This window comes from Trachemys scripta, chromosome 4 (genome assembly GCF_013100865.1).
Source record: "Trachemys scripta elegans isolate TJP31775 chromosome 4, CAS_Tse_1.0, whole genome shotgun sequence".
NCBI lineage: Eukaryota > Metazoa > Chordata > Testudines > Emydidae > Trachemys > Trachemys scripta.
Genome location: NC_048301.1, coordinates 112,443,828 through 112,468,877, shown reverse-complemented (window position 1 = coordinate 112,468,877; position 25,050 = coordinate 112,443,828). Strand labels below are relative to the sequence as shown.

The window sequence follows — 25,050 nt, the reverse complement described above, 5'->3', positions numbered from 1 at the left end:
AATCCTTGAGTGACACTGCACACAGAGCACGTGGCTATCTTTATTTTCCACAGAAAATTGCAGTCTTACAGTGAACCTGCCTTGAGTGACCAGCAAAAATTAATTGCTTCAAAGATGTGGATTGTGTCAGGAGTCAGGGATTGCTGCTGAGCCAGTCTCCAGGCAACCTAGTGAGCACAGGGGGCCTGTAGTAGACTGCCTGATTGGTCAAAAGGGTCACCGGACCGGCTCTTAAACCCAGCAGCAGTTCAGTGGCTGCGCCAAGCATTTGCCTGTGGCTGCGCCAAGCATTTGCCTATGGCTGCGATAGGTCCTGCAACTCAGTGTTCCCAGCCTTGTCTTGCCATACTGCAGGTAACCCAGCTCTGACCCTCCACTCCAACTTCTGATTTCTGACTTGGACTGACTCGGGGCTCTGGTTCCTGGTTACTGCCTCCTGCTCTAACCCTGGGCCTGACTCCTGCTCTGACCACTAGGCATGACTGCGTATGTCCCAGTCACAAAGGGCTGACTGAGACTACTCGAAATCCTGAGGGCACTTTAAGGTGAGGGGGGAGAGAGGGGTTCATGATCTGGGATTGGCTATTGCTGCATTTCCCTCTTTGCTTTTGTTTCTGTTTGTTTGACTTTACAGAAGAAAAGCTTCTTTTTACCCCTCGCTGTGTCCAGCCAAGGAGTCCACCATGGGCAGCTGGGTGCAGCAGGCCTCATGCTTGTAAGATCTCTTCCAAGTGGAAACCAGCCGAGAGGATGCTGTAATATCCTCCAGGTTGCAGCTGACCCGGTTTTGTTCTGCTCGGGGCTTGCTGTGTGTCTCAGATGCGCAAAAAAACCCCAAAAACCTTTGAAGGGAATTCTGAGTCTCTCTTCTGATTGTGCTTCATCCCCATCATTAGAGCTGACGTCATCCTCTGATTTTGGTGTCTCAGCTAGGAAATTCTCTGGGGCTCCAAGAACTATGTAGACAGAGGAGCCACATGAGGGTTCTCGCTCTGCTCCTCTTTTATGCGTCTGTCCTCTCCGAGGCCCCTCAGACTAGGAGAAGGCAGGAGAGGGAGACTAGGGGGTTTCCAGTCTACAGAGAATGGAGAGAGGCCTTCTTCCTGCTCCTCCCTGAAGCTGGAAGTCTCTGCGTGCTCTTTCCTGCAGTGGGAGGCCCAGGTACATACACCAGTCGATAAGATAGCAGCTGCATTTGTCCTCCAGAGCGAAACAATATGTAAACAGGAGAGGAGTTGCTAGGGCCCCATTGAGGAAAGCACTTAAACATGTGCATAAGAACCCTTGACATCAACGGGGGGCCGCCAGCGTACACTTAAAACATTTTATTTGTGGGTGCCCAACTTGAGAGCCATTTTAAAGGACCAGATTTTTCAGAGCTTGGGTGATAAGCACCCATCTGAGAATTGGGCCCCTTTAAGGTGTCTCATGCCGGGCACTCGCACTCAACAGTCACTTCTGGAAATCTTAGCCTTGAATCTCAGCCTCTACAAAGCATTTGCACTGAGAGCAGCCTTTAAGCTGCCCCACAGGGTTTCATCCCTTGTCTCCTAAACTCAGCATGCTATGCAGCTGTGATGGGAGCTGGCAGTCATGTAGGGTGTCTCATATTTAGGCTCTGCCTAGTATTTTGGCCTCAGTGGGTTGAAAACTGTCTCGGTTTGTTATAAAAGGTGTGGTTTGCTTACAGAATATCCCAGTGTCCGGCCGGCTGGCTTGCTGAATGCTCCTCTCCAAGGCACGTTCTCATCATTGATTTCCCTCCCTCTCCCCTCTGATATTTCTTTTTGTTTTTGTTTTTGTTTTGTTTTTCCTTGACCTTCGCTTTGTTTGCTGTTCTGGAGCAGGGCTGGAAAGCTGCTGATTCAGTGATTTTTGGTTCCTAGCAAGCCCAGCACAATTGCGTTAATTGCTTCTTTGCTGACGGAAGTGAATTCTGCAGGGAAATGGGTATTTTTTTCCTCTTTCTTTCACTGTGTACACAGGATTGTCTCTCTCTGTGAAGAGAAATGAGAGAGATTTTAGTTCCCAGTACGTGCTGGGGACTAATCTGCTAGAATGGCAGGCACCCTGACCATTCTGCCGGCTCCTGGTGGGAATATTCCTTTCCATCAGATCTCAAGTTTGACCCTGACTCCTCTTTATTTTATAATGTCTTGCACTCTTCCCAAAAGGTTCAAATGTACTAGGAGTCTGATCCAAAGCCCATGGCAAGACTCTCATTGACTCCAGTGGCCTTTGGATCAGCCCTGTATATTTTTGTGTAGTGTTGATATGTGTGGTTAAACAGCTGTTGTGTTCCACCCCAGAGGTGACTTTTTCTGAGGGGGTCTGTGTTTATATTTATATATTGTCTCTCTAATCCATCTTTTCTCCCACCATGGAAGTACTGTCACGGCCAGGCTAGAACATGGCACGGGGTTAAACAGCTGTCCACCAACGGTACACAACAGGGTGCCAATTCAGATACTACTTGGGATATTTCTCACTTACCCACACAATGCATGAGCTGGTGCTGCCAGGAGTCGAGATCTGGGTGCATTCCCCTGTGCTCTGCCATGCAGGAACAGACTCCCCACACACCAGGTCACAGCATTATTTGGCCTGGCTGCCCCTCTTTCTGGATGGAGGGATGGCTAGGTCACATTTCAGCGGTGGTGTGAACACTGAGCTGGAGCAATGCTTGGGACAATGCTGCCCTGGCCTCTAATTTCTAAACTGCATGCTAAGTGCATTGCCCTGGAGACTGCATTGCTAGTTCTGGGAGCCAAGTGTTAGCACCGACCTAAAGGGGGGCAGACGTGGAGTGAGGGGATTAAAAAGGGATTGATGTTATAGGCAGTGGAGGAACAGAATGCATCTGTCAGAGAGAAGTGGTGGTAATGTTGCTTTTTTTTTTTTTTTTTTTTTAACTCTCTTCATCACAGTGCCAACTCTACAGTGATGCTACTGTGGTTCGCTCTTCGTTTTTGAAACCACAGTTCCAATTGCTTATAACCTTCTCAAGATCACTGACTCCGGTTGAAAATCCTCATTCTTTGTCTCAGGCTGGCATTTGTGTGTGTGTGTGTGTGTGTGTGTGTATGGGGGTAGTTTGAAGACCACCATTCAGCTGTCTTTGAGGATGGAACATGGTGCCTTTAAGGTTGCAGTTTTTATGACATACGGTATGTCGGGAAATTCAAATGGATAGGTTCCACAGCCAGAGTACTCAGCCCTGACACATGCTTGCCAGAAGGTGTTATATTTTTACACCAGGTGCAGGAATGGTACATGGTCTCTGCATTGATAGGGTCAGACTGCCATTGGGGTAAATTAAGTGTGACTCCTTTTGAACTCAGTTGCTCTACCCCAGTTTAAACCAGCTGAGGATCTGGTCCACAATTCCCTGTTTACCGTAATATTTAAGCACGTAGGGTGATGCATAGACACACACAGGAGCTGGTGCCTTCTAAAAATGGTGTATGCACAGACCCTCAGCTGGTGTTTGTCAGCATAACAGCATAGAAGCCAGTGGAGTCGTACTGACATACACCAGCGGAGGTACTGCCCTTTGCCTAGTGTGCAGGTGGTAGTGGGTGGAATCTACTTGTTCTGATGATGCTGATAGAACATGGAGTGTTTGTTTGAAGTTCACCTTTAATTGCACACAACCCTGCCTGGCTCCTGAGTGACTGAAAGGGGTGAGGATCTTGCTTCTTGGGCTGTTGTACAATCAGAGGCTTGCTAAATAGCTCTCCCAAGTATTCAGAGCCCTCAATCCAGCCGTGAGGGATAATTGTCCTAGGAAAACACCCACTTCCTCAATGAGTCTCTTAAAACACCTCAATGAGGGGGAGAAAAGGTCCATGTGGACCCAGACTCTCTGCAGGTGACTGTCTAATAATTCAGCAACTCATTGATCATCCTGTACCCAGGGGTCTTTGAGACGGAAACTTGGTGAGAAATTCCTTCCTTTGTTCTCAAGGGAGGAATCTATCTTTAGTCATTGATAATCTTCACTGAGACCTTATTCCCATAATCCCCTCCCCTGACGTCCTCCCCCCAGAGCAGATGTGAAGTAGAGAAATCTGAACAGCTGACATGCAGGCTATGGGGGATTAGTTGTGGGTAGCAGCTTGACTAGCAATCCTGTCACGTCACTGGATAGGTGAATTTAGCCTTGAGGGAGCTTTAAAGGGGTGGGGGGGGAATGTTGTTGAGGAGAGGGGAGTGAGGCTATTTCTCATGCCACCTGATTCTTCCCTGTGGCAGGAGATGTTGTCAACTCACTGAATCTCTGAGCCGCTGCTAAGGGCACTGTATTGTGTTTGAGGTGGTGGTGCGGAAACAGTGTGACACTTCCATGAGCTCATTTATAGCCTGGGCTCGAAGGATGCTTTCAAAACATTATTTGTTAGTGTAAATCCAGCATCGCTCCACTTAAACTGGTGGAGTTGTGCTGAGTTTGCACCATCTGAGGGTCTGGCCCATTAAGTTCAATATGTGATACAGAGATCTGTTGGCAAAGGTTCCCTGCCCTGTTCTTTGCAAACAGCTGTAACCTAAGACCTGACAGACTCACCACACCAAACACATCTCATGGGCTATTTATCCATAAAGAGTAGCATGTAAGGTATCTCAAGACTCATAATCGTTGCGAGATGTATGCACAATGTATATTGGGAATATTGAAAGTGCGCTGTCTGGGCTTGGAGCAGAAATTAGTCACCAGGAGGTAATGTGTCTTGGTGATGACCCAATCAAACAAAAGGGAGTTGTCACCCCTCCCTAATCAGACAGCAGGGTAATGCAAGGTTCTGTTGTCTACCCTTGCCACAGTCAATGGAAAACAGTCAGAGACTGTGACAAACAATTGAAACCACGGAAAGGTAGAAAAGAAACTGCAGCAAGCAGGGGTTTGCCCTGCCTGTGAATAGAAACCAGTCTGTCTTCAGTGTAACACAATGTAGGATAAGGCACTTTGTATCCATTCACTGAAGAAAATCCCTGGCTGGGATGGGGGGTGCTTTCATGAACTTTTGGATGCTGGTTCTTGAGAAACCAGCCAGCTCTGCAATAGACTAAACTTTGGGAGGAAATCTACTTTATTAGATAGGAAAGGTAACAATTGATAAGTGTAGACCCAGGTTTGTGTGCGTTTACTTTTTTTTTTTTTTTTTATTGTAACTACTTGTTTCCAGCACTCTTGTTTCTATTTAAATTTTTATTTGTTCATAAATAAACCTTCTTTTGTTTTATTATAAATACTCATAAGTGCTGCGTGGTTTACGGTTACCCAGTAAACTGGGGTACATTGCACCTTTTGGGTACAGGGGGTCTGGGATTTATGTGAGTAGCCAGTGTCAGGGGTGGGGATATCACGGGGGAACAATTCAAAGGGACTTGGGGATTGGGGTGCACCTCTTATTAATCTGCAAGGTGAAAGAAGGGCTGGCATAGCCCAGAGGAGAGAGCTTGAGGGACTGGCAGTGTCAAGGTGCTGCCCCAAGAAAGGATTCCCTCTTGCTGTTGGGAGGGGTAACAAGGTGACTCTCGGCCCTGGGTGCCCTGAGAATGTCACACAATGTTTATACATCTTATTGCTTGTAAGACTCTCTTAGAGGCTTTAAAATAAACCTGATTTTCCACCCCCACTCCCCAGTTGCTTACTAATGTCTGTTGTTCTTATTCTACTTGGAAACTGTTCAGGGTCCTCCCATCTTTTGTAGAGAGCTGGAGTTAACCCTCAAAACACAGTATTGGCCTAAAACACAACAGCTGTTGTTAAAGTGTTTGGGTCAATGCAGTGGGATATTGTTATGGTTTTGTTAAAAATCGAATGGGGTTGTATTTATATAAATGCAGCCATACATCTTGCTAACCCAAATTGACTTAGTGTCTGTATCATCAATGGTATCGGTACCACCTTGGAATAGTGTGTCAGTGAAATATTGCCACAGAGCCATTAGGAGGTGCAAAAACATTGCTTTAGAGTAGGTCCTATTAAAAAAGAATGTTTTGGCTGTTTATTTTTCGGCATGGTAGATTTTTATAGTAAATATTTAGGATACTGAGGACTCTTATCAGATTATTTTATAACTTTTTTTTTTTTAAGGTAGGACAAATTTTGGGATAACACCTTGCCACTGAGTCTCTTGTAAGTGTAGACAACCCCTTAAAACGCTACAGCTGCACCACTATAATGTTTCAGTGTAGACACTACCTGTGCTGACGGGATGGAGTCTCCCATCTGTGTAGGTAATCCAGCTGCCTGAGAAGTGGTAGCTAGGTCGACGGAAGAATTCTTCCATTGACCTAATGCTGTCTACATGGGGATTTAGGTCAGCTTGACAATGCTGCTCTCACTCCTGAGCGAAGTAGTTAAACCAACCTAATCTTTTAGAGTAGACCAGCCCTAAGTGAGGGTGCCTGGCTATAGCAGTTAACAAAAAAACTCTCTGGCTGATTTTTTTAGAAAACTTTTTGACAGTGATCTTGGGTGCCCATCTTTGGTGCCTTAAGGAGACCTGATTCTCAAAGGGCTGGTGCTCAGCACTTTCTGCATATTAGGCCTCAGTAAGGTGTATTGCGTTGAACACCCCAACTCAGCAGTTCCTTTTTGAAGTCTTGATTCTGTTGTTTTGTGGGGTTTTGGAGGAGGTGAAGGAGAACATATTCCTGGTTGCTGACCTCTGCAGCTGCATGCCGTTAAAGAGTAACGGCCCTGTGGTAACTTCTGGTACTTGTGACTTTCCTGGGAGCTCAGTGTATGGGGGAGCTGTGAGCTCCCCTACTCCAGAGCAGATTATGCTGGACCAAAACGCCCAGCCTTTGACACCAGCTGGCTCATTGTGCCCAGTACAGACTACCTCCACTTTGTGTCCCAGCCAGTAGTACCTGTGCATCAATGCTGTGGCCCAGGACCATCTGTCCTGTAATTCCATCATGGTGGGGATGGAGCCTGGCACGGAGAGCGGGCATCTCTCTGAGGGAACCCAGCTGTCTGTGTTGTTCCAGGGGCACATTGCTCTGAGCCAGATCTTCTGACTGAATCTCTCTCTTGCTGGGCAGGAAGAAGCTGACGCTGCTGAAGGAGATGCTGGCCGGCTGCGGGGCGGGCACCTGCCAGGTGATTGTCACCACTCCCATGGAGATGCTCAAAATCCAGCTGCAGGATGCAGGCCGAATTGGTACCTTGCACATCTCTTCTCTCCTTGTACAACAGGCGGGCAGTGGGGGTGGGGAGAGAGCGACTGTGGGAGAAGGGGAGGGAATGAGTGTAGAGGTCACAGTTCCCTTCCGCAGAGGGGTCTTAAGCTGTAGCAGAGCTTTCCCCATGCTCAGTTAATGCCACAGGAGAAGGGTTTAACTTCCCTTTGTGCTTGTCCTGTGATACTTCCCCTCGATGTGTCTCACCCTGTTATCCCCTCCTCCCCCAGCCTGTCACAAGTGGCTTGTTGCCTGTGAAAGTCCCCTAGTGCAGGTCATCTGTTTTTTTCTTTTGTTTGTTTGTGAGGGAATGAGAACAAGAGTCAATCGGCTTCTGTTGAACAGTGACTGAAGCTCCCCATGTGGGGCATGCTGCTCTTGGTGGGAGGGAGGGACCATTTCAGTCCTGCTCTTCCTGTGGGACTCTGTTTCATTGTCCCATATCCTCCTTGCCTCTCTGGGTTCCTCTCTGATCTCGGAGCGGAGTCTCTGACTTATGAGATTGAGAGGAAATTGCAGACTCCCTTGTCAGAGTGAAAGGAGAGCTCTGGTTCAGGGCTAGAGCTTCCGTAATCAACTCTCACAGAAAGGGACAAACAAAGGCACATGTAGCCAGGGAATGGAATTCAATTTCAGCTTGGTCTCTAGTAGAGAAGTATGGTATCGTCTGGCACCTTTGGTGTTCTTTGCTCAGGAGAGGCCTAGAGCTAGAATAGCAAAGGGTGCTGCAGGTAAAAGTCGAGGTTCATAGGCAGAACTGTGTAGGAACCCAGAATTGGGGTATCAAGTGGTCTTGCAGGTCAGAACTGGGGTGCATTGGCAGAGCTGCAGGGAGGGGAAAGAGGGGATCATGAGTACAAACCAGGGTGGTGTCAGTTCTGAGATTTGTGGGCAGCGCTGGGGACAGGAAAGGGAGTTAAGATTACGTAGAAGTCCTGTTGCAACCCACGTGAGACATGTTGACAGAGCTGTTAGTTATGCACCAGCTGTCCACCATGGGCTGGCACTAATGTCTTCACAGAAATAATGTAAATAGAATTATAAGATAATTACTTAGAACAACAGAATCTGTGGAGAGAAGTGTTGGTAAAACCTAAATCTCTTCTGGAGTCACACCAGAGATGCTGCTTAGGTCCTAAAATCCCCTAAACGATGCCCATCAGGTAGAGTGTTAATGGTGCTACTCAGCTAACCCACAGTGGCTCCCACGCATTCTCCCGTCAGGAAGTATTTCAGGCACCAGGCTGCAGCCAGCTTAGATCAGGATTCTTCCAGCTTGGCATCCATATTACCTGTAGGGTTGCGTTCTGCAAAGCAGCTAAATTGTCATACCCAGTGTCCCAGGGGAGAGTGTGTGCCCAGTGTGATGTGTACATAACAACTGCACGTCCAGGGACTTTCCTCTGTGGAGGTACCATTATGATTACACATGGTAACATCACACCCTAATTGTGGGACCCCATAACCCAAACACCCCATGAGACCAGAGAGTTATAGTTTCTTTTCCTTTTCCTCCCCAAGACCCTTCCCTTGCCAATTTTAATGCAAACCTTGTTCTGTGGGGCATGTGGGTGTAAACTGTTTACAGAGGGTTTGGAAAAGATTACCACTACTGTGGAACAGTCGAGGCCTATTCTCTGCCTTGCAAAAGAGAGTGTATGTATGGGAGCTGCAGAATGCCCCAGGGATTGACATGTGCTCCATCTACTGACCAAATGGTGGTAGTGCATTAGGGTTTAAAAGGTAATGGGAGATAGGTAGCATAGTGCATAGATCTAGGGTACTTTATTTCAAGGCGCTCTTCAGTTTTATTTTAATGTGATTGTTTAAGGGAAGGTATTAGGAATGAGCCTTTCTTATTTTTAGGGTGCTTTAGTGGCCTTTCCCCTCTGAAGACCTGTGTCCCAATAGGGTTTAAAGTCCCTGTTGCATTGATCTCTTGTACTTGGCCTAGTCTATAGCAGTCAGGCCCAGCTCTGGCTTTTTTTGCCGCCCCAGGCAAAAAAGCCTCCCGCCGCCGCTCCCCTCTCTCCTTTCTCCCCCCCCCCCCCCCCCAGTGCGGTAGGGGAGGGCGCCGAGCCCGGCTGTGGGCTGCTCTCCCCAACTGGCCGGAGCGCCAGCTGGGGCTCCGTTCTCCCCAGCGGCCAGAGCACCAGGGGGAGGGCGGAGAGCTCGGCCGGGGCTCTGCGCACTCCCCCGGCAGCCGAGGCTCCGCGCTCTCCCCCTCCAGGTGCCGCCCCAAGCACGAGCTTGGTGCGCTGGTGCCTGGAGCCGGCCCTGATAGCAGTCAGTTCTCCACACCATGCAAGCCTTGCATGATTGACTGTGTCTGCTCAGGATAGACCCAGGAGTGGAACTGCAGGGGCAATGTTACAGGTCAGGACTGAGGTGTGGTGGCAGAGCTGGGTTTGAGCCCAGGACTGAGGCATGCTGCAGGGCTGAGGGGAAGGAGCTTGCAGGGTACATGGTTGGCTTTAGTCAATGCTGTTAGTCCCTCCCTCTCACCAGTATCCAGTTTACACCAGACATCTTCCTTTCTGAAACAGCCAAGTCCCTGTATAGCCTTGGCACTGGTGCTGTGCAATAATTGAAAGTTGTGGGTTTTTTTTTTTCCATAGCATGTGTTATTTATAAACACTCTGTCACTCCCATGCAGAGGCCCAGAAGAAGCTAATGGCAGCACAAGCCCAGCTCTCCTCCACCACTAGTGCTGGGGCAGCGGAGTCGGTAGTGGAGACACGGACCACGGCGACGCAAATCACCAGGGAACTACTTCGGAGCAAAGGCATCGCGGGGCTTTACAAGGGCCTTGGGGCCACGCTGCTAAGGTAGGGTTGTGCTCGCTGAAACTCTGAGCACCCTGAAGTAATCCTCCCAAACCCTGCTCCTTGCAATGGTGCTGCTGCTGCATTTGGGACTGTTTACTAGACAACTCTATAAAATCATCTGGGTCACTAACAAATGTGTGTATCAAGCACCTAATTCTCCTCTCCCATAGATCAGTGTGATGCTGGAGTTCCCCTGGTGTAGAAATGGAGTACATCAGTGGAGAGTAAGGCCCCTAGTGCTTTTGTGTTGGGCAGAGAGAGAGAATGAGAATTCTTGGTAACCTGCCTTCCTTCTAGTCTACATAGGTTCTTATACCATACTGATCGCTGTAGTTGTGCATGAAGAGATGTGACTGATATCTGTCACATGTTGTTAGTTCTCTCATCCTCTGCTCTTGGAAAAATGTGTGCAGTGGAGTGTCTTGTTTTGATAGGGTGGTCTTTGCTTTGTTAATACACATGTGGCTCTGTATTCATGTTAGAGAAGGCAGATCATAAGAAATGCACCTTGCTCTTGGAGTGGAAGGTGGTGAACCTTGTGATGGTCCTTAGTGCCTGGGGGAGTTCGTGCCACAATCTTGGATCAGCCCCTGGGAAAGTTCCGTCTCGCATGCAGGCAAGCTTTCCCCTTATTATAGAGACTGCCATTGGGCCAAGTCTCCCCCCCCCCCCGAGCCTTAGGTGATCTTTTGGCTATCCTGGGCCCCATCCATGGAGTGCCTTGAAGATAAGAACCGAGACCTTGAGCTTGATTTGATCCGTAGGAAGCCAGTGTAGAGAGTGGCTCTGACATAGCTCTTATCTTCTCAGGTGACTGACTCACTAATTATTGGTGGTAACACCCAATGGGACTGATGGAGGAGGAGGAGGGACTTTTAACTCTTTCTAAAAAAATTAGAACTCTGGACATGCTGGGCCAGATCCTCAGCTGGAGTAACTAGGCAAAGCTCCCTTGGCTCCGGCAGAGCTGTGCTGAATTATACCTGCTGAGGATCTGCCCTCTGACTCTTCTCTGTGGGATATAGACACTGCAGAGGGAATGTCTTTCTCAAACCCCCTCGCACGTCATTCCAGTAGCTGGGAAAGAGGCCTGGCCTGGAACCATTGTTGACCCTAAAGCTCCCAGCCCTTCCTGCCGTGACTGGCTGCTTGGGCTGGGGGTGCGGCTTTGCTGATCACTCTTCTCCCCATCCCTCCATTACAGAGACGTCCCGTTTTCCATTGTTTACTTCCCGTTGTTTGCGAACCTGAACAAGCTGGGCCAGAAGAGCCCTGACGTCAAAGCCCCATTCTACGTGTCCTTCCTGTCCGGGTGCCTGGCGGGCAGCACAGCAGCAGTGGCTGTGAATCCGTGTGATGGTGAGTCCTGAGTGGGGGGGAGACGCTGGCCGCCTAAGGGTGGCGACGAGGAGTTTCACGGACACCCGGTCACGGAGCTCCTGGCCCCTCATGGGCAATGGTTACGATGGGTCGAGTGAGGAGGAGGAACTCGCCACTTATGGTGGTTGTGTTGCCATGATGTTGGCGTCAAACGTTGAAGTGGCCCTGTGCCCCCTTGTATGATGAGATGTGGTAGGGGGAACAGAGTGAAGGACTCAAAGGGAGTCCATGTCCCCAAGTGGCCCTGGAATCAGCCAAGCACTGGGGGGGTGGGGAAGGAGATGGCTTGTGTTAGGGGGACATCCCTTATGCCCCCACCTCACCCACACACCCCTCTGTGTAGTACCAGGAGAAGAGAGAGCACTGACAGGGCCGTTCTGTCTAGGGGAGGGGAAGGGAAGTGACAGGGTCTCCCTTTGCTCCCCACAGAGAGGTGGGAGAACTGGAGGCTCTTTGTCCCTCTGGTGGTCTGAAGGAACTACCATGCCAGATTTGGAAGAATCCTTATGTCACCAACCTGGAAAGAGGCATAAAAGTACTCCTGGGGGAATTCTGCGTCATTGTGTGTGCAGAATTCATGCCCCCCCGCAGATTTCTTTGCTTCCCCACAGAAAAATGACTTTCGGACAAGGAAGCTGCAAGAGCAGTCATGCACCACTCCCTAGCTGCGCAGGTACATCGTTTCAGGCACCTGGAGCAGCTGGTGGAGAGGTAAATCCCTGCAGGGCTGGGGACACCCCAGCCAGTGGCTCCTACCCTGAGCTGGGATCAGCTGCTAGTCTGGGCTGGGCTGGAGGCAGGAGAGGATGGGACTTCCTCTTCCCCTGCAAGGAGTGGCTGGGGCTGTGTCAGACCCATCCCAGAAACTTCCCTCAGCTGCAGGAAGCTCTGCATCCTCCCCTGCTTCCTGTCCCCATTGCTGCTCAACTGCAGGGGGAGGGATCACTATACAGGGAGCTGCTCTCCCATCTGCCCAACCCCCATGCATCAAGACCTCCCAGACACCCCTGCCAAGCCTTGCCCTGTACACCCAGAACCCCCCTAGTCCTCCATACCCAAACCCTACCCCACTAAACCTCAACCCCTGCATCTGGAGCCCCCTGCACCCAGACCACCCCCCACTGAGCTCCCTACGCTCAAACCCCCACCCTGATGAGTCCCACCCCCTGTACCACCCTGAGTCCCCACATCCAGACCCCCAACTAGCTCCGTCCAGACCCCCACCAAGCCCCACTCCCCCAGCACCCAGACCTCTCTGCTGAGCCCCAACCACTTTCACCTGGAACCCCCGCAACGAGCCTCTGCATCCAGATCCTCCACGCACAATCCTCCCGCCCCACTGAGCTGCCTGCACCCAGATTGTCCCACACTGAATCCTCTCACCCGCTACCAGGATGCCCCCCCACCGAACCCCTCCACATTTGGATCCTGCCTGGTTGAGCCTGCCTGCCCCACACCTGGTGCAGAGGGGTAGGGCCCTAGGGTGTTTCTGGCAGAGGCCCAGGCCTTGTGCTGTGTCAGACTCAGTGGTGAGGCTGCACCCTACCCTATGTCCCATGGGTGGAGGGTGGGGAGGCTGCAGGGTGATCTCTCACCTTCCTGCAGCCAGTGGCCTGTGCTCCACACTGCCATGCTGGAGCCACTGCATTTATTTATTTATTGACAAATAAAGCTTGTAGAATTTTAAAATATTGTGCGCAGAATTTTTAATTCTTTGCCCCTCAGGAGTATAAGAAGGAGATCTCTGGGGTCCGAGCTCTTCTTCTCCCCCCTCCCCAAGCTCAGGAGAGAGAGCTTGCCCACTGCGTCCAGCTGAGAAGGAGCGGAGCTTTCCCTTTACTTCACCCCCTGCTCATGGGAGTGCTTGCTGTCTGTGGTGTGCTTGTTAGTTAAACCGGATGGAGGGAGGACCAGAAGTGGCCATTATCACGTCTCTGTGATGGACGTGTTTCTGTGTAGAAACAATCATGTGTGTGCGTGCACATGGCACGCGCCTTTGTGTATTCAGGCTTATGTACATCCAATGTGAGCACCTGGGAAGCCATTACCTTATTGTCTATTAGACTGTGTATGCCTTCCAATAACACCGCTTGGTCTGGCCTCTGTCTGCAGGGCTGACCTGTGAGAAACGATAGGAAGTCGTTTTCCCTCCCATAATCCTATATTACCAAGATTTTTAAGAGTGACAAGTGATTTTGTTTGTTTGTTTTTTTTGGTGCCTCAGTTTTTTGGGGTGCCCAACTGCACACTGGGCTGACTTTCAGAAAGTGCTGGGCCTTTGAAAATCCGGCTCCTTAAGATGTCTGGACACCCATAAATCAGAGTCAGTTTGAAAAATCTTGTTCTTTGTGTTTTGTGTGGGGATTTTTAAATCCATTTGTAAAGGAACAGTTAAGGTTTTCCCTAGTTTTCTGATATTCTGATTAATCTCATCTGTGATCATAATCCCAGTAATCTCAATTTGGCTTTGCTAGGCCCTAAATGATCCCTCTTGGCTACTAAGGAGCTATGCAGCAGTGTGTAAAGCACCCGGCAGAAGCTTCGGGGGAAAGAACCAGAGGCAGCCCATTGCCTGTGTGAATGGGGTTCTTAAAGCTTCTTTTCTCCTTCTCTCTGTCCTCAGTAATCAAGACAAGGCTGCAGTCCTTGAAAAGGGGAGTGAATGAGGACACATACTCAGGAATCCTAGACTGCACCAGGTAAAAGGTCTCCTCACTGGTTACCAGACGATCCGGTTGCAATGCCTCTGTTCTAGGCATCTTCCATTGCCTGCTTCTTGGCAATGGGAAGGAGTTGCAGCACCAAGGGCTTCTTTTTTTTAATTGTTTTATCTGAATGCCTAAAAGGGGTTTATCCGGCCCTTAGGGAAGGCTAATAGGGCAGGTGTCCCCTTTTACCAGAAAACCCCAACCACCTCCTTCCCCGAAAAGCAATAACCTCAAAAACAAATACACAGCCCCAAGCAGAAAAGAGAAGAACCAGAGACTCTGTGGAGTTGACTGGGGTATTGCTATTGCTGTTGGTTTTAACATGAGAAAGTGCCCAGATCCTAGAGTGGGCAGCACTATAAAACCCCTAAGATAGATAAAGGTGAGATCTGCAGCAACTACACTTTCTCTGTGATCCTGCCTTATAGGAACTCCTGTACATTACAGGCTACAGAACCTCACCCACCCACTCCTGTAATAGACTTAAAACCTCTGGCTGAGTAACTGCAATCCTCAACTCCTGGTTTAAAGACTTCAAGTAACAGAGAATTCACCACTTATGCTAGTTTAAACCTGCAAGTGACCCATGCCCCACGCTGCAGAGGAAGGCAACCTCTTCCCCCCCCCCCCCAGGTCTCTGCCAGTCTGACCCGGGGAAAATTCCCTCCCGACCCCACATATGGTGATCAGTTGGACTCTGAGCATCCTGATTCTGGTGACAAAGACAATACATTACTTTGGGAAATATTTGTGTTAGCACAAGTTGCTATTATGGGCACTGGGTGGGATCAACTCATGCTAAATCTCACGTGTCTCTGTGCTTCTGTGCCTCTGTAGGAAAATCTGGCAGAAGGAAGGGCCCCTGGCCTTCCTGAAGGGGGCGTACTGCAGAGCCTTGGTCATTGCCCCACTCTTCGGCATCGCACAAGTCGTCTATTTCATAGGCATCGCAGAATTCTTCCTAGACATGCTTCCAAAGCGCCGGGATTAACCCTTGTGCGCACTCGCTGCTGGTCAGAATTCATCCAGCATTCGTCGTTGATGGTGTCCGAGCAACAGCACAAAGGGTTAAAGCAGCAATCTTGAGGGTGAAGGTCGTCTCCAAACAAAGTCCCTTCTACCTCTCGATATGCCCCCACCCCATCCAGCCCTCCAGGACAATACTTAATTATGCATATCTATTATTTGTAATTGTCATTCTTAAAGACACTGGTTAGCACAGACTGGGCTCACAGTCCCCGGACCTTCTCCCAGCAGTGTGTGGGGGGGAAGAAATCGACCACACCCTCTGAATTACCAGGTAGTCAAAAAAGGAGCAAAAGAACCAGACTTTGTTTCCCCAGTCCCTCTTCTGGTATGCCAGGCTTCTGGGAAGACAAGGCCCCAGCACACCTTCTAAAGGGGGACCCATATTGTCAATAGAGGAAGCAGGTAGATGCCATAATCAAAAAGTTTCTTTATAAGGACTTATCCTGAAACCCCCTTAAAATCAGCTGGACTTGGATGAACTTCTTGGAGATCAGAAGAAGGGGAAGGTTTGTGTGTGTTTAAATCAAAGGGACTTCCCTCCTAAATAGGGGCCATGGGGCCTATGGGGGGGGAGATGTACGCTGCACATATTTGCAACGCGTCTGCTCTGAAAGAGTATGTCCGTGGGATCGTGTGTGAATAGCTTCAGGTGCATCAGTGTTTAGCTACGAGCTACAGGCGGGAGAGGGGAGAATTTAATGACATGGGATCAACTTTTTATTTATACAGGAAAAACAAATCCAATTACATTCCTTAAATTAGCCCAGCTCTGATGTGTCAAGCAGTTACTCTACCCAGAGTACTGGTTGTGTGTCTTTTGGCCTGTCTCTAAGATGTGTTCCTCTCCTTTCCTGTGGTTGTTTGCACTTGCAAAGGGTCACTTAAAAAGATGGTCTCAGAGTCAGGCCTTTTGGTTAAAGATCAGGATAGGCCACATCCTCAGCTGGTTTAAATGGTCGTAGATCCTTTGACGTCCGTGAGCTCTATTGAAATCAGCGGGACTATGATAGTTTACACCAACTGAGGATCTGGCGCAATGTCCTTGGGGATTGAGTTGCCAACTTCTTTATCCAGACTAAAATTGGGATGTGGAAAAGAAATGAGGCCAGGGCATCTGTTTTATTTCCACAGGGACCTAATTCCATATGATTTGCCTCTCAAAGGCCAGGTCTGGTTTTGCTATGATGTTTTCTCTGAAGTACATACAGAGAGGCAGTATGACTCCAGTTGGATCCACGCTGCACAAGAGCCTGCCTGTGTGTGTCCAGTTGTGGGATTGAGGACGATAGCCAGACTTACTGCTCACTTTGGGGAGGTGGTCATTGACTGGATAACAGGCTGGCAACCCTAGACATGTGCAAATTCTGTTAAAGGGACACTAATGCTTTAAAAAAACCCAAACCTTTTCTTTATCTATATTCACAATATCACTTTGAATTGTCACAAGGGAAAGAACTGAAAATCTAGTTTGCTTTATTATTGCACTTCATTCCATTTCAACATGTAAACTAAACTAGTCAGTTTCACTTTCTGCTTCCCCATCACTAGCATCATGGTGCTGTTTGTGTTTCAGACATAACAGATGAAGAATAAGTAAAAAAAACAGTTGAAATCTCTGTATTTCAACACTCTCTTTATTTAGGTTTTCTAAAACTTTTTCTTTGTAAAACCTAAATTGGAGGCCAATTGTCCTGATCATGTACCTTTAATGTAAAGGAGGTTGTTACACAGCTAAGTTCTTACTTTTGCCTATGTGAGACATAAAAAATGACTCTCTATCTATGTAGAGAAGGGAATCTGCACAGATGACCTCTCTATTCATAACAATCTTGTGATCAGTACAATGATGCTTGTGTCACTCTGGATTTTTCTGAGTTGCACTTAAAGAAAAGTTTTTCTTTTTCTTCCATAGGGTGACTCTTCTCCTGCTTTATGATATATAATGAAGGCCTGAAAGGTTCGTGAGTTGTTGGTGGTGGTTGTTGTGGTTTTTTTTTTTTTCCTGCTTGATTTTTTGCGTGCAAGGTTCAGATCCCCGTCTAGTCTGGAAGAGTGATGGTAGGAGAGCTGGTGAAATGGTGGTGTCCCACGAGAGTGAAAGTTGGACAGTTGATAAGAGAGGATTTCTAGTCACTAGTTCAAACTTTTTTTCTTTGTGTTAACCCCTATTTAATGTTAACGACTAACTTACATTTTGGAGAAAGGGAGGTTTTGTTTAACACAGTCAATTATGGTATGAGAGCTCAGACTAACATCCCACTCGCTTCCCAGATGTCATCCAGCAAGACCAGGGAAACCCAAGAGCTGAAATTCCTTATATTTAAAAGGTGAAGAGCAAGTGACCTTCTCCTCCTCTTTAAAAACAGGCCTTCTCTATACATCATAAAGAATCCAAAAGGAACACCAGTCTCATTTTTTGAACAGTCCTTTGCCTTTCTTGACAAAATTTTAATGTTCAAATAGTGATTTCCCCCCTTCCCCCTCCCCCCCCCCCTCACCCCCCCACCAATATATTATTGTGTATGAGACTTACAATTTGGGGTTAAAAATACATTGCCAGTAAACATTTTGTCAGAAGGAAATGAAGAGCTCCGTGGCAAATACAGGTTTGAAGCAGCCTCTCTCCCTAAGATATGCTGCTCTTATTATGGATATCTGTGCTCCCAGCTGTCTGCTTTGCTCCCATTGGGTTCACACTGCGATGTGGACCAGCAATGTTGTTGCCATGGTTATTGGGCACAGAAAAGGACCTGGAAAATGCTGCTTTATGGCCTCCGACAAAGATCCATGGAAATATCCCTTCCTTTCTCCCATCTCTCTTCTCCTCTTCCCCCCCCCCCCACCACCTGGTTTTTATTTTTAAATTTCAGCAGAATGATTGCACACAGTGAGCCCTGTGCGGTATGTCAGCGCGAGGCCTTTGTGAGCTGAAGTTCTTGGTGCTGACGAACTTGCACTGCTCCAGCCTAGTGAGGAGTCATCTTTAGTGCCTAGAGACTTCAGAATTTTACAGGTCTGTCCTTAAATCAGGAGCAATTGCATCTGCCTGAGACCTGGAATTTCAAAGGGGGGCCCCGGCGTTACTGCAGTAACTGTCTCTAGCTGGTGACCCTGCAACCCATCAAGTCAGAAACTCTTACGTTAACATTTAATAAACCCCTCCTCCTCCCCTGCCCGGCTAAGCCCTGTCCCTTTCTGGCAGGGCTGCCTGGTGCCACCCATGAATGCTGCAGGTGCCTCTGTTCTGATAATTCCAGCTGTGGAGGGGAGCGGTCAGTGTTGGTATTGGCAGCTGTAGCCCATTGATTATAGTGGAATCAGCTGCACTGGTGTAGATCGTGGGTATGCTAGGGCTTGGCAGCAGTGGTTAATATCCCCATGTGAACAAGGCCTTAGTGCAGCTCTAGAGACCAAACTGTAGAAGTTTCCATTTAACAGAAGTGTGACTCCCTGTTAGTTCCGTACACCCTGCCCCACCCCCTTCACACTGGGCATTACCAAAAGGGCCAGCACTTCCTTGCAGGTGGTGTAGATAGGGCCATTGGGGAACTGCAGTGCTCAATGACTATCTAACACCCTATGGTCACCTTGCCAAGCCCAAGTGCAGAACCCACCCCTGTTAAGGGCCTGAGCCTGGATTAATAGCAGGCAGGAGTGCAGCTCCCATCCCTGCAAAACTTTGCCTGAAGGAGGAGAGCAGGATCAGGGTAAAGAGTTCAAAGTGAGTCCTGTATCTTCATTCCAGTGTCAGATCGAGTACCATCCTATGACCCAGCAGGGAGCTTGCAGGCCCACATCTCACAGGGTTTTCAGAACATGCCCAAACCCTCTAGAAGCCAGGAATGTTTGGTTTATACCCAAATCCCCTTTTCACTGGCTTCATGAACCCAGCAAAGCATGTGTCTGGCACCATTGTTGTATCAGTGTGCGCGCTACAGCTTTCAGCAGTGTGTTCTGCCTGTTGGGGAGGGAGAGGCCTGGGAAAGGGTTTGAGACCAGTACAGGGGAGGGGAGACTCTTTAAAATGTATTTAATGCTGTATGTTTAAAAGGACCTGCTCACATCCGTGTTTCCCTGGAGATCGTCTTCTGTCACTCCAGCAGTGGAGGACTAGAATGCAGAAATGCTGATGTTTTTTTTTTTTTCCCTGCATGGGAAAGAGGCGATCTATTTCCCATGATCCCCCTGACTTTATTTCCTGGTGATTCTGCTGGCAACTGCTGTTCTGGTTGGGAACTTGATTTGAGGTTGCAACACTGGCTGGCTCAGGGGCTCAAACAGAGACACACTAGTGTGTTGAAGCTGAATGCTCCTAAAGAGATTACCTGTTGCAAGAGGGAGATCAGTGTCTGTGATAATTAGACCTAAAAATTGATTCCTTGGAACAACCTCTTGAAGATTCCAAGGGGGTGTTAAACCTCTGATACTGGTGTTTCTGTGGAATATGCTTGTGCGCGGGCATAGAATGTCCAGCCTGTTACTTTTATAGGACGTGCCTGCTATTGTCCCTTTCTGATATGATATGCACTTCCAGGTCCATGTGAGCTGCACCGTGAGTTGTCTTTAGTTTGTTTCTTTCCAACTCAGAAACAGGAAGACTAAAATTTTCAGAAGTGACCTCTGATTTTGGCTGCTCGGTCCTTGGGTGCCCAACCTCAGGTGCTTTGGGCCTGAGTTTTTTGGAAGAGCTGAGCACCCCAAATTCTAATTGAAGTCAGTGGTGTTCGGTGCCTCTGGAAATTTGGCTCACGACATCTCAAAGTAGGCACCTAAAATCAGGCTACTTTTGGAAATGTTGGTCCTAACTTTATAACTAACAGACGTGGCTGGGATCCTGACAGCCAAGACTTTGGCTTGGGATCCCATCAACAAAAGCCAGTGTTTAGACCTAGCAGTTTTGAGTATTTCCCTTGCAGAGGTCTCAGAGTAGCTAAGAGGTGGTGTGGGAAACACAGACACAGAAATAATTTTAGTCTTTCAAAATGCAGACTCACCTGGCCAGAGCTGTAATGAGCATCCTGCAGGCTAAGCTGACTGGTAATTGTGACTCTCCTAGGAGATCTGACACTGTCCTCACCATTCGGCGTTCCTGGAGTCAGCAGGAAAAGGGTCTCCATGGTAGGGGAAGAGGAAAAGCATGATGTGTGGACCAGTGCTAGTGATTAGCAAGATAACTTGCATTTTGAGGTGGTGCTTTGACATGGATTTCTGCTCCTTTTAACTACCTTGTGGCGTATGATTGAGGGTGCCTGTGGCTTTTCCAAATAGCTTTTGGGAGCGCTAGTTGCTGATCACCTAGCTGTGTATGCATGCAGAGCCTCGTGCCCCATGATACTCTACTTCAGGTGCTTTGTTGGAACGGGGACCCATGGATGTCCCAATGTCTGCCCTAAGCCTTGCAGTAGGGGCCAAGGGGTTTGGCCTATCAGGACACAATTACAAAATCCAAAGGCAAACGTGAGAGCATTGGCTCCAAAAACCTCTGTGCCAAGATCTGTAGTCCAGGTCTATTACCCCTTTGTTCCACTACAGTGACCTTTTGTAGGTCATGCAGCAGTAGGAGTCTGTCAGGCTGCCTTTACCATCCAGCTCTGCCTGTGGCTTACCCCACGAGGGCTGTCTACACTGGAGAAATTGTCTAACCAGTTCAGCTAGACCAACTTTTTTTTTTTATGAAATAGTCAGGAACCATTGCATAGCCCTGGACTGAAGCAGTTAAGGCAGCCCGGCCCAGTTAGAAGGCCAAGTGGTCAAGGCTACTGCTCTGATCGGGTTTTAAAACCGATTTAGCTGTACTGACTTAAAAGCCGTTAGCAAATCTGCCCAATGTAGACAGGCCCTTAATGCCAGGCGTGTAAGATCCTTGCAGTTCAGTGAATCATTGAAGGCCAGAATCCCACGACATATGGAAAAACAAAGCCGAGGTCACAGCATTACAGTGGCTGAATGCTTCAGTTTCCATCAACTGTGGCCACTGCAACAGTCGTAGCTTCATTGTATACAGTTCATCTGCGTGATGTGCCGTGAGCATAGGCATCTTGAACAGATTAGTCTTCTTTGTCAGTAGTCTTTTTAGACTAAATGATAGAATCAGGTGAAGTGGTTTGTAACTGACCCGTAAGGGTGAGTGAGTGTTGTGTAGTGACTAATCACAGGAATGGGAGATGGGAATTCTGGGATCCACCTGGCTCTGCTGCTAATTCAAGTGCCCCAGTGAGATGGGGAAGAATCCTTGCCTACCTTGCAGACGTGGTGAGGCTTAATCCATTTGTCTCTTGAGATCATCGGCTGGAAGGTACTACAGAATGCAGCTTATGGGTATTATAAGAAGGGTTGACTGTTCTTCAAATATGAATTGAACTGAGCATTCAGGCCCAATTAAATAACATGGATTCATGTGTCTTGGGGAAACCTGACTGGATGCAAGAACAATAATGTGATAGCCAGAATGGAGCCATGCTAATTTTACATCAGCTGAGGATCTGGCCTTTACTTTGCAATTAACATGCACAAGGCAGAAATAATTTTTTTTTTTTTTTTAAATCTGCAATATGTAGCCACTGCTCCGTCTGGATGTACGGATTGTTTGCAATAGGTTCTCTAAGTCACCTGATGTTCACTTGTCCTTAATCTCGTCCATTCCTAACTAATCAGATGTACAGGGTGTGAAATCTCTTGCATTCCTGCAAAGTTCAGAGAGAGCAGAGCAAACTGTTGACCGGCCTGCAAATAGTGCTGATGCTTTTGGGAACCTCAGGCTGTCTATGGACTTTTGTAGGACGTGTGTGCTGTTGTCCCCAATGGACTTTGTGAGGCATGTGACACATTACATTTGTGTTTTGTTGTGCACTCACCAAAAAGGAGCCATTGGCTTGATTTTTTTTTTTTTTTTTAAGCAGCCACATGAGTGCAGGTTAATAACAAACTGAGGCCATGGTACATGGCACGTGAGCAGGAACTGGAAGAGGCACCGAGAAAATTGGAGGTGGGGGGCAGTCATGGGGCTTGAGTCTGCTGATGGTATAAGGTTTTTTTGGGGGATGGGGAGTGGCTACAGAAGGATTCTGATGTTCAGTGGCACTTGGTACCTGCTGTTCCCATTAACTCTAAGGTTGAAGGTTCAGCACTAGAGCTGGTCAGAATGGGCTTTTTTTGCCATGGAAAATTGAGACTTTTTAGTCGGAGTGGGGGGGAAGGGACAAAATACTTTGGTTTGAAAATGTTGCCATGGTGCCTCATGGGAATCATAGTTTGAGTGCCTCGTGCTCCCATTGTCCTGTAGAGACTGGGCTTCTTGGTATCACTGCATCTCCAATGATACACAACAGTCTCTCCTCATGGTAAGGAGAGCTGGGTGCATCATAGGAGCCCTTGGCCAGGGTACATCGTGGGAGATGTAGTATGGCTGAAGAGCCTGGCTCACAGAGGAGAAAGGGGACATGAGGAAATCAAACTACAGCTCCATGAGGCACCATGCCAGCATACCCGAACTGAAATGTTTTCTTCTTTGGATGAAATAGTTAGATTTGGGGGCATTTTATTTTATTTTTTACAAAATGATTAAATTTTCCATGGACACTTAGTGAAAAACTTTGTTTGTGTTTGGGGTGGGGGGTATGGTGATGGTGGTGGTTTGTGTTTTTATGGAAAACTTTTGACCAGCTCTATTCAGCCTCTCTGAAAATGAGGCCCATAGAAGCTGGGGGAGTCTGTGAAAACTTCTGATTGAAAGATGGGAGTAGTGAATATAAAGGCACAAGGAGAGAAGTAAAGGGGGCATTGTGTGGAAGGGACCTGATGGCGGTTGGTGGGGGGAATCTGGAGGGAGTATATAACGTGGCACAGGGGAGCTGAAACGAGGGGATCTGCAGAAGAGACTCTGCACAGAGAGGAGGTATAGAAGGGACTAAAAAGACATGACTCTGAAGAAGCCTTTGCTATAGCAGCCAAGGGTTTGATCCTGCCAACACTGGGGAGTGGCAAAGCTTGTGTTGATGGGTTCAGGCTTGAGGGCCAGATGCCCTGTGGTGTTGGTTCTGTCCTGCTCCTGGATGTTTTGCCTATAGTTTCTGTGGGTGCCAGAGTAGGCCCTTTATCTACTGTCAAACAGCACAGTGCCCAGTTACCACACTGACATGAGCTCTTCGGGCAAACAGGAAGGGAGTGGAGGCCCAATGCTGCTTCAGTAAGCACAACTTCCACATGAGGGGGACACATCTAGGAAGCTCTACTTTGGTACTGATGACCGGAGCCTGACAGGAAGCAGCAAGGGCAGGTACAAAGGCTTTCACTAAATGGACCCCTCAAAGGATAACCCGTCTTCCCCTGGCACGTGTGTGAGGGAAGCAGGCTGGCACAAGAGAAGGGGATGTTTTGCTGTACATCTCTAGGATGGGGTGAGCTATACTATCAATGTAGGTTTGTGTGCAGCGGAAGACCTTTTTCCTCAAGTTACTCATACGCCATAACCTATTTGGAATATTTCGGGGCTCAGTGATAGGAGGTCTCGCCCACGAGCAAGAGGGTCTGGATTTCTATTCAGTGTATTGCTAGCTTACATGGACTGTATATTTTGTGCTACAATTGACTGTTGCCTATGCTCATCCCTCTCTGAGCCTGGAGTCCACTATCGGAATCCGCCACATCACAGGAAGGAGCTGTAGGCCGTGTGTGTTGGGGGTCGGGAGGCGTCTGAGGTGTGTGTCTTGGATTCACTTTTCTCCCTCCTACAGCTTGATTCTCCCTGACTCATGCTTTGGTGTGGAAGGGGCGCCGTCCTTCTCCCATTTTCATGGCTTTTGGGGACCATGTTGAGCCTCAGGCGAAGGTGACTAACGTGATACCTGGAATGATACCCTGGGTTCCATGACCTTTCGGCCCTGCAGGCGTGGCCTCCACTAAGGTGACAGTAAACATTGAGCTCCAAAGCTGCCTTTTGAGGAATGCTGCGGGTAAACAGGGGACTCCATCCTCCAGAGCTGTCAACCTGGCACCTGGCCCCAGAAGAATTAACTAAACCAGACACACACTGCTTTCTGGTTCAGAGTAGAATTGATTTCTCTCAGAACTGGAGCAGACTCCTGTTTCCATGGAAACAGGACTTCACTCCCTCCTACCCTACTGTATGTGCCATGCACTAAGCTCTTTGAGGCAAGCCTATTTGTTTCTTAAGAATCAGGGACCTCAACAAAATGTCCTGTACCTCGTGTGTGAGGTTGTGCCTGAGGGACAGCAGAAGTGCTGCTGCCCTTGGTATCTGGAGCAAATATTTTGAATGAGGGTGTGCGCAGCAGGCTCGGATATTTGGAGTCCTCTTCCCCAAAAACCTTCATGCTAAATGTGCTCCATTCTCTGACTGGCTGTCCAAGAGTCTGTATGCTTCTGAGCTAGAGCACAAACCCTCTGGAGAGAGACTGCTCCCTCTGGACAGTTCAGTCTGTTTAATATCAGCCAGAGGCTGCTCTAGAGTTGCAATTCTGGAAGGGAAGCAGCGAGTCCTGAGACTATCATTTAAAGGCGCAACTGCATCACAGCCTTTTTTGGAGACTAATATCAGTGGGTCTTTAATTTCTTCAGAGAAGAAATGTTGTTCCCATACTATTCTGGCCCTGTCACACACTTCATTCCTGGATCCTACAAACACTGGAAAATGCCATTGATGAAGGTACAATTAAAGAAAACCACTGCCACACAAAGCCAGTGGTTTGCATGTGTCCATTTGTGTGTGGTGACCTTCCCTGAAAAGTGCTAGACATCCCACCGTTGCTTCAGACAGTTTGGGAGGCAAGGGGTGGTCTGATCATTGGTCCAAGAGCTAGGAATTTATAAACTGTAATCTCCGCTCTGACACTTCCCTCCCTCTGTGATCTTGGTCAGGTCACTTAAACTTGCTGCCTCCCCTTTTTTTCCATTGG

The 25,050-nt window shown here is 48.3% G+C and overlaps 1 protein-coding gene across 6 annotated transcripts in view; it reads left to right on the top strand.

The window, feature by feature from the left end:
• SLC25A22 (solute carrier family 25 member 22) overlaps positions 1-25,050 on the top strand; it is an 88,665-nt gene extending 63,615 nt beyond the window's left edge. For all 6 annotated transcript variants that reach the window (XM_034770425.1, XM_034770430.1, XM_034770424.1 and 3 more), the window contains 5 exons: positions 7,054-7,172; positions 9,848-10,019; positions 11,224-11,378; positions 14,023-14,098; positions 14,945-25,050. In XM_034770425.1, coding sequence (XP_034626316.1) covers positions 7,054-7,172; positions 9,848-10,019; positions 11,224-11,378; positions 14,023-14,098; positions 14,945-15,098 — 676 coding nt within the window. In that variant the 3' untranslated portion in view covers positions 15,099-25,050. The remainder of the gene's footprint in view (positions 1-7,053; positions 7,173-9,847; positions 10,020-11,223; positions 11,379-14,022; positions 14,099-14,944) is intronic.